Source organism: Kryptolebias marmoratus, linkage group LG8 (assembly GCF_001649575.2).
Source record: "Kryptolebias marmoratus isolate JLee-2015 linkage group LG8, ASM164957v2, whole genome shotgun sequence".
Lineage (NCBI taxonomy): Eukaryota > Metazoa > Chordata > Actinopteri > Cyprinodontiformes > Rivulidae > Kryptolebias > Kryptolebias marmoratus.
Window position 1 is genome coordinate 18331121 of NC_051437.1, and position 10194 is coordinate 18341314.

General features: G+C 39.5%; 1 protein-coding gene across 5 annotated transcripts in view; it reads right to left on the reverse strand.

Annotated features, from left to right (window-relative positions):
- Window positions 1-1283: 1283 nt before the first annotated feature.
- scn8aa (sodium channel, voltage gated, type VIII, alpha subunit a) overlaps window positions 1284-10194 on the reverse strand; it is a 52340-nt gene continuing 43429 nt past the window's right edge. For all 5 annotated transcript variants that reach the window (XM_017430904.3, XM_017430907.3, XM_017430905.3 and 2 more), the window contains exons 22-27: window positions 9028-9312; window positions 8554-8607; window positions 7254-7391; window positions 7058-7162; window positions 6674-6944; window positions 1284-6553 (exon numbers count right to left, since the gene is read on the reverse strand). In XM_017430904.3, coding sequence (XP_017286393.1) covers window positions 5397-6553; window positions 6674-6944; window positions 7058-7162; window positions 7254-7391; window positions 8554-8607; window positions 9028-9312 — 2010 coding nt within the window. In that variant the 3' untranslated portion in view covers window positions 1284-5396. The remainder of the gene's footprint in view (window positions 6554-6673; window positions 6945-7057; window positions 7163-7253; window positions 7392-8553; window positions 8608-9027; window positions 9313-10194) is intronic.

Below are 10194 nucleotides of genomic sequence, written 5' to 3' on the forward strand. Positions count from 1 at the left end.
GGGGGGGGGAGACCACGTGACTCCTTGGGGGGGGGGGTCCAGAGTTAATGGGACAGGAGGAGGAAATGGAGGAAACTGGTTTGAAGAACAGATCAGCAGCAGAACCTCGTCAATGCGAGATGCAAGGCGGGCGACGGTGTTTTTGCTACCGTCTGTCTGTTAGCAAAATATCTCCAGGACCACTGGACGGATTTTAATGAAACTCGCAGAAAGTAATCATTGGATGTATATCTACAAGTGATATGCTTTTGGCTTCAACCTGATTCAAGATGGCCGCCACAGCCAACTGACCTTAGGGAACACAAAATGGCTATAACTCAGCCATCTTTATAGCTATTGAGCTGAAATTTGGTGTGGTAGTAGCAGAGCATCCTCCCCAACATGTACCATGAGAATTGCACATTGCACTTTTTTTTTGCCTAAAACTCTGGCATCAACCCTATATGTCTGTTAGAAAAATACTTCGTGAACTACTGGACAGATTTTAATGAAACTCACAGGAGGTACTTATTAGTTGTGCATCTACAGGTGGTTAACTTTTAGAGTCATGCCACTTCAAAATGGCTGCTACAGCTAATCAACGTTAGGCACAACGCAAAAGGCTACAAGTCTGGCATGCAGTGGATCCCTGGTTGTAAACGGACTCCACAGTGGGTCAGATGATCCAGTATCAGCATTTTTAGGTCTAACTGTTAAATCTGTAGTCCTAAATGCATTTAAAGCAGTTTAATGGTTGCTGAGGCTCTTTATTAAAGGGCCAATTAGCTTCGTTTGCACAAGCGACAGTCAGGGTCAGACATCTGATGTTTATTCTGTGACCAAAAGCTGAAACGTTTAGGAACCAGCACAGCTGATGATCCAGCTCTGTGCTGGAGTTTTCCTGTTTCTTAGACATGACTTTCAGATCTCCTGTTACAGACGCTCTCCTGGTGTGTTTTTTAAGCACAGTACGCTGACACGATCAGGTTCAAGGACCGGGCGGAAAAACGAGTGAAAAAGCAGCCAAAGTCCAGAGAAAATCTTTCAGAAAAGCCTGAAGACCTGTTGATGAAGACCACGTTAAAAGACTGCACAAAACTCTGGCTGCTTGAAAGTAACATATTCACAACAGGAACCTTTTCAAACTTTTGCACAGCACTGTGAAACACTTAACAAGCAGCACTGTAACAAACTAGCGCAAAGAAAAACCTGAACTATTTTGAACTGAAGCCTATTTTGAAAAGCTAAAGCTCGCCTATGAGCACCAAATGTGTAATTTCAAAACCAAAACAGCAGAGGCGTTGTAACTGGAAGGCTGCTTTATTGGTAATAAAAAGGTTCGTGCTCAAATGAAGACAATCTTTCATATATTTCTAAACCAAGAGTCCAAGTGGTTGTGCAACACACCATCATATTGTACTGTATATCCTCTTTAGTCACGGTGTCAAATGATAACAGTTTGAAAAAGCACTTCTTTTTTTAAATTTTCAGCAAAGAAAAAAGAAAAAAAGAAAAAAAATAGCCCATAACAAACCATGCTAAAAAAAGGAATAACTCCTATAATCAGTTATTGATACAAAAATAAATTTCAGATGGAAACAGAAATACAGAAGAACTCAAACCAAACTATAGAAGGCAAGCTGCTTTTTCACAAGCCAAGTGAGTGACACACATACAGCACTAAGAACAGGACATTTTGTTGAGCTAGCTGTTTTTTTTGTTTTTTGTTTTTTTTTCTGTTAACACCACACACTGTTGAATATTAAGAATGACGTGGAGGGTGTCTGGATGATCCTCTGACTCCCTGATTATTCTTCTACTGAACCCCCAAACCCCCCCACCCTCCGAAAACACGTCTATTTGTCCCTCCTTTTCTATTTACTTGTTTTTTTTTCTTCTTCTTCCTCCTTGTTGTTGTTTATCCCCAGTGTAGCGTTGACATCCAGATTTGCAGAAAAAGCAGAAAAAAGGCACATGCCATCGAGTGGAAGAACGGAAACGAACGGCTGAACGAAAAAGAAGAGTGAGGATGACAACATGACCGCACGTGTTGTTGAGCTGTAATGGCACTGATGTGTGTGGCTTTTTGGGGGTAAAAAGTCGCTTTCAGTCGTCCTTCGGCAGAACGGGTGGGCAGTGAAGAGTCACCTTGGTGTTCTTTTGTTGTTGTTTTTTTGTGACTGCAGGTGTGTCTTTTATACCCCAAAGGTGATAAATATAACAGTTAAGTGAGACATGTGCTGGTAACATTTTCCTTTTCGTCATGATCAGGCTACATCCAGTAACATTGAGCAATTTCCCCAACATAGAAGAGTGCTGGAAACAACCAGTTTTAGACATCCACAGAACGTGTTGCACATAAAATCAAATGTGACAGTGTTCTTCTGCTTTATGTATATACATATAGACATATATGTATACATGTATATATCTTTTGTATTATATAATATCTATATTTCATTCAATCTCCGTCAACAAAGTGAAAAGTGTCTCAAAAGATCCAAAAAGTAACAAATGTGACAAAGGGCATAGCTGGAAGCCATTCTATATTATTGTTATTATTCACTTTTTGATTATTAGTAGTAACATTTTTAAAATTCTGTATTTACAAAAAACACAAAGCATGCTGATAAAATAAAACAATATAGTACAATATTTATAGCTTCTCTCAAAAAGTTCATTCTTTTTCAGCAATTGTGCCATTTACAACATAGCCTGCACTGTACATGTGTTGTTCTTGTTTTATTTTATTTTTATTTTTTTTATCCTTTTATATTTATTTAAATGTGAATGTATAATTCTAAAATAATACATCCAAGATGAACACGGGTAAATTGGATGACGTTACTCGCTCCTCTTGTGGTTCTCATTGGGAATGTTTTTGGTTTCAGTGCGCAGCCGCCTCCGAATGTAAACAGACCTCATTTATTGTTGTACATGGAAGGGGAGGTTTGGTACAGGCAGTGTTTAAACACACCAGATGGCATTAGTGGTGTGACGATGGACACCAGATTTAAGTCTGGACATCCACTTAGAAATAGGACCATCGCTCCTGTGTAGAAAAGAAATGGCAGAACATTTATAGAGGCAGTTGTGTCTGGTTCGCCGTTTCACAACTCCTCGGTTTACTTCTTTTTTTTCTTCATATGAAAAACACCCACAAAGTTTATTATACAACATAGCTGCTTCAATGTGAGGTCTGTTGATAATTTTTTACTTTTTTTTTTTTCTCAGCAATTGTTAGCTCTTCTACCCTCAGTCTCTGGCTAAGCAGGTGAAAGAGTTTAAAAGATGGTGCAAGCCTGGGTCCAAGACCACACAGTGTTTAAGAGGTCCCACAAAAGCACAATGATACACTGACAAACATGGGACTTTCAGCACTCTGACTCAGACCAAAGCACCATCGTCGGCCTCTTCTCTTGCATTTCTCTCTAATTCTCATGGCAGTCAGTCGAAACACTGAAGGGAGGGTCTCTATCTATGTATTGGTCCACATTTAAGCTGTTATTGAAGTATTCACCTCCCTGAAATAGCAAATTCATTCCATTCCACAGTCCAAACCACAAGTCCTTCACGGCTTTCCATACACGCCACACAAAACAAGACACGTCCTTGTGATCACTTTCTGCTACCTCTGCTAAATCAGACGGTCGGTGTCACTCTCACTGACCGAAAGCTGTTTTTTTGTTTTTAATGATTGCATCACTGGGACATCAGTGAAATACTTAAAGGCTTTTCTTTTCACTAAAGCTGAAAAACTCAAATTGTCTTAAAAGCACCGCCTAAAGCCCCCTTTCCAGGGAAATTCTCCCGCTGACTTGATTCAGTACAAAAAAAATGAACTTTAAGAAAATTACTCATGACTTGTTTTTGCCTCGGCATAGTTTTCAGTTCTTCCACTTGCCCCCGAACAAAACACAAAAGAAGAAAATGAACCAAACCAAAATATAAAACATAGTTCTGTCCCCTCTGCAGGAACTACAGCAGTAGCACATTGGACTCTTACTGGTTCCAGATATGGATTCCTTGGCATGAAACATCACCTGCTCTCACTGCTGTAACAGAAGCAAATAAAAAAAAAAGCGACCTTTAGATGGCTGTAAGTAAAAAAAGATCTAAGCCTAAGATCTGGTTCCAATTCTGTGCAGCCTCAACATGAGGATATTCTAATGTCTAACACTCATACACTCCACGTTCTTTCTACGCTAACAACATTCAAAGCAGCAAAAAAACTTTACTATTGCACTGTTGGCTGATCCGACTGAGAACGGGTGCTTACATTTTCCATTAGGGGCTGAATAAAATCCTCTGTCTGTTCAAAAACAAAGGCAGTGAAAGGTAGGATCTTACAAACACGGTTCCCGAACTATTCCCTACATCATAATCCAAAATCTTCCCTTTCCATTTATCTAACATCCTCAGTGGACAGCCTCAAACCTATAGTCAAGCCACTGCAGTGGTCTGAGAATTAGTGTCTTGTGGACTATGATTACTCATGCATGATTCCTGATCAAAACATGCCTTCATGCAAGTCGTTTCTATGCATTTAACAAGCACAAAAATTATTATTTATCTGGAACTCCGTCTGAGCAAGTCTTCCTTCTGCCCAAGTCAAAACACTGACTAATGACCCGCACCTGCTCAGCATGACAGCCCGTGTAGAAAATGTCTCTTTTGAATGTCAGTATTACAAAAAGAGGATGAAAAGACCGGTGATGTGGGCTAAATGTTGTTTTCTTTTTTGCTGCTCAAATAATGTAAAGATGCCAGTTTACTCTGCACGAACAAAAAAAAATAAAATAAGATCTCTGTCTACAGTACTGGTTTGTACTCCTCCCTCCCTAGAGTGTGTCCCTCAAAGCTAAAGTTTCTCTGCTGATTTTTGTTTCCTTATGGATAAAGATTAGTAAACTCGGTGTTACAGACCCACATTTAGACTGTGATACAGTTCTGTTGGGATCTGTGTGATCCAGTCCCATAGCAGTGGAGCTTGGCAGCGGGATTCCACACTTGGTGGTGGCAGGTATTTCACAATACTTTTAGCAGTGATTTCTGTGGCAGTTGGTCCCCCAAAAAAACGTGTGCCATTGGCCAGCACAATGAGTCACTGTTTTTTTTGTTGTTGTTGTTGTTTTTTTGTTTTTTTTTTTATCTTTTTTTTTTTTATTTACTCCCCATTTCTATGAACTTGGTCGCTATACAGCCAGAGTTCCACAGTAAACTGATTGTGTTTGGTTCAGCTGTCTTTGACGACATAGGAAACCACATTGCCTCAGTAGTATTTAAGTATGTAAACATTTTTTGTGTTTTTGTTGTTTTCTCTTAATGATTCTTTTTTTTCTACATTTGTTGGGTGTCTGGGCTCAGAGTCTCATCTCATCTCATCGTGTTTTACTGGATTTTTGTGTCTCTGGATCCTAACACTTGGATTCCCACTCGTCTTTTTGATTCTTGTCCTTCTCCTTTTTTGCCCATTCTTCTTTGTTTTTGTCCTGCTTCTCTTTGTCGGGTTTGGTCACGCTGTCATACGACGGCAGAGAAGCAGTGGACGGTGTGCTCTCCTTCTTCTCTTGGTTGGTCCCTCCATTCTCCAGCCTGTTATTGGACAAAATGCGCTTGAAGATGATGCCGCGTCTGATGAGGTGAGATCGGTAGGCATTCTGGATGGTTCTGGCGGAAACATCCTCCTGTTTCCGGCGAAGGGTGGTGGTGATGGGTTCGTATGACACCTTGGAGGGGTTGGCTGCCACGAAACGCTCCTCCATCTGCGTCCTCAGCATGTCCAGCTCACCGCTGTCACCCAGCACACGCTTTGTGAAGGCAAACAGGATGTCCAGGCAGTGAATGCGATCACCACTCACCATGGGCATGTCCATGGCTATTAGTTCTATGGTGTTGGGCTTTGGCACGCGAAGCGGGTGCTCCAAAGCATCGGCAAAGTCAGGCAGCTTGGCAAAACTGATAAACTGAGAGGCAGTGGGATCAAACTTCTCCCAGATCTCATAGAAGGTTTCAAAGTCATCCTCGCTGAGTGGGTCAGCACTTTCCTCTGTGGCCACGCTGAAGTTCTCCAGAATGATGGCGATGTACATGTTAACCACAATCAGGAAAGAAATGATTATGTACATGACAAAAAAGAAGATCCCTACTGAGGGGTTACCACAGTCGCCCTTCACTGAAGTACCCGGGTTCTCAAAGTTGGGGTCGCAGTCCGGTGGGTAGTTGAGAATTGGCAGCAGTAAGCCATCCCAGCCGGCAGATGTGGTGATCATGAACAGAATGATCATGCTGTTGCCAAAGGTTTCAAAGTTGTACAAGTCGTCAATCCCCGCTCCGTGTTTCACGTAGCCAAAGTTGGACATGCCAAAGATGGAGAAGATAAACATGACCAGGAAGAGCAGCAGGCCAATATTGAACAGAGCTGGCAAGGACATCATTAGGGCAAAGAGCAGAGTCCGGATGCCCTTAGCTCCTTTGATGAGACGAAGGATACGGCCAATACGAGCCAATCTGATCACCCTGAACAAGGTCGGGGACACAAAGTACTTCTCAATGATGTCAGCGAGGAACATTCCTAAAAGGAAAGACAAATGAAAAAAAAATTAGGAGTCTCCCAGTAAAATAAAACAAAACTCAGGAGGAAAACATTTTTGAAATCATCTGCTCATGGCTTCAAGTTGTCCACCTCACTCACCCACAATGGACAGGATGACCACAACCACATCAAAGATATTCCATCCATTTGTAAAGTAATAATGACGCAGGGCAAAGAGCTTCAGCAGGAACTCCGTGGTGAAGACTACAATAAAGATGAAGTTGACCCAGTAGAGGACATTTTCTGTTTGTTCTGACTGATCATCTGTTTCCACCATCATGGTGACCATGTTGAGGCAGATGAGTATCATAATGGAGATATCAAAGACTTGCTGTGTCACAAAGTCAAACACCAGTCCCTGGACCTTGTTCTGCAATACGAGAAGGACATAAAGTGCAATGAGGCTAAGATTTACTAAGGAGCCAATGGGCAAATATATTAGTGTTAATGATTGGCACACGGTAGCAACAAAAAAAAGCATACCTGTGGTCGAGGAATAGGTTTTTGCGGTTTTTTGGACCCCAGCTTTTTCATGGCATTGTAGTACTTCTTCTGTTCCTCTGTCATGAAGATATCCTGACCTCCAAAGTAAAGAGATAAACAAAAAAATTGATAATAACCATGTCCAAAATTAAAAGTCAAAGTTAAACAGAAAATTTAGAGACAGAACAGCTCTTATCTTTTTCTTCTGCTGGTTGAAGTTGTCAATGATCACACCGATGAAGAGGTTGAGGGTGAAGAAGGACCCGAATATGATGAAGACAACAAAGTAGATGTACATATAGATGTTGACTTCATAGTCGGGCTGGTCTTCCACCTTGAAGAGTGAAACCACTTTTAAACATAGAGTCATTTTCAAGTAAACAGCATTGTCGGAGTAGTGCTTATTTACTGTTTGAAAATGAGTTAGCTTAGCATCAAAACAGAAAAAAGAAAAACTGTTGGCCTAAATGGAATCAAAGCTGATTAAAGGTAACAAGACTTGCAGCTCCTCTGGTTGACCAACAACTGGATCCAGATCCAGGCCATTAATTATGCATTTTCATGATAATTTAAGTTTTCCAGCTGCTGCTGCTAACTTATGGAAGCCAAGAATGATCAAACCTGCTTTTATGAATCATCACCAAATGCCAAGAAAGGCACACAATAGAGTAATTGTCTGTATGTGTGTTAACCTGTAAGCAAACTATCTTTTAAACCACTGGATGGGTTGTATTGAAACTCTCAGCTAGTAACCACTGAAGGTACGTCTACAACTGATTTCCATTTGGAGTCAACTCAATTCAAGATGGCCACCACAGCTAATTAACCATAGAAAAAACAAAAATAGCTATAAATTACTTGGTTATTGTGCTAAAATCCATCTGAGAGTCATCTCCAACACACTTCGGGAGCTAATAGATTGTGGGAGACCTTTGTTTAAAATTTTGGCATACAATACGGCGGGCAATATGCATCAATTCCAGAAATGCTAGTTTCAATTTTGATAGGATTTTCTCAAGATCACAAGTTGATTATTCTGTTCAATCAGTTTCTTCATTCAGTTTCAGTGTTATAACATTTGGCAACAATCTATAACTGTAACGCAATGATAAATGGTAGATTTTTCTCTTTATGACATTATTCACTTAACTTAGCCAGAATCATGACTGCCCTGATTGTTGATGAAATACTTCCTTTGTTTTATGTGATTTTAAAAATCTAGTAAGTATGAAGAAAATGGTCATTCCTATGTCAAAATAAGTAAATATTTTACCTTATCTCAAGAAAATAAGCTTTGTTATTTCAAAATATTGTCATAAAAATACATTTCCAAGTAAGTATGTCCTCAGCCTCCGTATAAACTAGGTCTTTAATGTTTAAAATGATTGTATAACTCTTGACAAGAAGGTGAATATATCTATCTTTTAAAGTCATTACTCATTGTCAAGCATACAGTGAGACAGTAGAGCAACATTGCAATAAAGCAGAAAACATACATCTCTGGAATCCACAGCAGCATACATAATGTCCATCCAGCCTTTGAATGTGGCCTTTTTAAAAAGAGAAATATGATTACATGTATACATTTGTACAAATTAACAAAACAGCCACACAAAAAGTTGAAGAAATATATACAAATGATTCTAATTATTAAAGAACAGTCAAACTCAAACCGAAACTGATGAATGTCCTGTGGTACAGCTTGTGCATGGGAAGAAACGTGTATGAAGAAAACATCACGTGGAAGTGTACTTAAATACACAATGAACATAAAGAAAAAGGTGTTTCATAATGTTGTGAAGGCAAAAAAGCAAATGAAGTTTAAAGCAACAACAGACCTCCAGGTGACGAGAATAAAGCGGATTTAATAGTGCAAAAGGAAAATGAGAAATAAAATTCAAGTTGGCAAGAAAAAACACAACAAAACAAAACGTAGAGTCACGAAAGAAAAGGAGGAGTGACGCTCTCACCACTTGCAACAAGGCGAGGTATCCGGCGCCAACGTTGTCAAAGTTGATCTTGACGTTCTTCCACCTGACCTCAGTAAAGTTCTCATTGATAAGCGCCACACACTGGGTCTTGTTGTTGACCACATCGACAGAAATCATTTCCTCTGACGTCTCATTGTAACAGAAGTAGTACTTGCCCGCAAACAAGTTGACCCCCATGATACTGAAAATCAGCCAAAAGATGAGGCAGACCAGCAACACATTCATAATGGAAGGGATGGCGCCCACCAAGGCGTTGACTACCACCTAAACCGGACCAGGGAAGAAAGGATATGACAGTTTGAGAGCCATGAAACCAAGCCGCTTCATTCTACCCCCCAGATAAGACACTACATACTGTTATGGCATTAGAAACTTCAAATGCTCAGAAACTATTTGAGCTGTGACTTTAAAGAGCAGCAGTTAAAAAAAGGCACTCTGCAGTGTGATGTGCAAACTGAAGAAAGTGTAGCAGTGTGATCAGATCAACACTGCTTTGAGTCTGAGATGCTCTTTAATGTGTTAAAGAATTAGCTAGAACTTCTTGATGGACACTCAAACACACACTCAAAAACACACACATATACTGTATACCTGTATGTCTATGAAAGGCCATTGGCCATATAAAAATCTGTAAGAATGAAATTAGGTCAAATGTGCAATCAAATATTTGTATAAAACATATTTAACATTATAGAAACCAGTACCGCAAGTTTATCTACTGCAGTTACGGTAAGAAGTTAATTGTAAACTTTTCAACATATTTATAATGATTCTTAAAAAAAATGTATAGGTGCACACTATACTTTGCAGTGATTCCTTTCTTTAACTTTAGATTTTGAACTCATCAACCTGCTGAAAGTTCCTGTTTTAATATCAAATATGCAAACTGCATTTTTATTAGTAATGTCCCAACCCGATCACAAGTACCAAATTGGAATACCTATAATGGTATTTTTTATTGATTTGTATCAGAGTAGATGACTCAGCTCCTGATACAATACAGGTGCTGGTCATAAAATTAGAATATCATGAAAAAGTAGATTGATTTCAGTAATTCCATTTAAAAAGTGAAACTTGTATATTATATTCATACATTACATACAAACTCATATATTTCAAATGTTTATTTCGTTTAATTTTGATGAT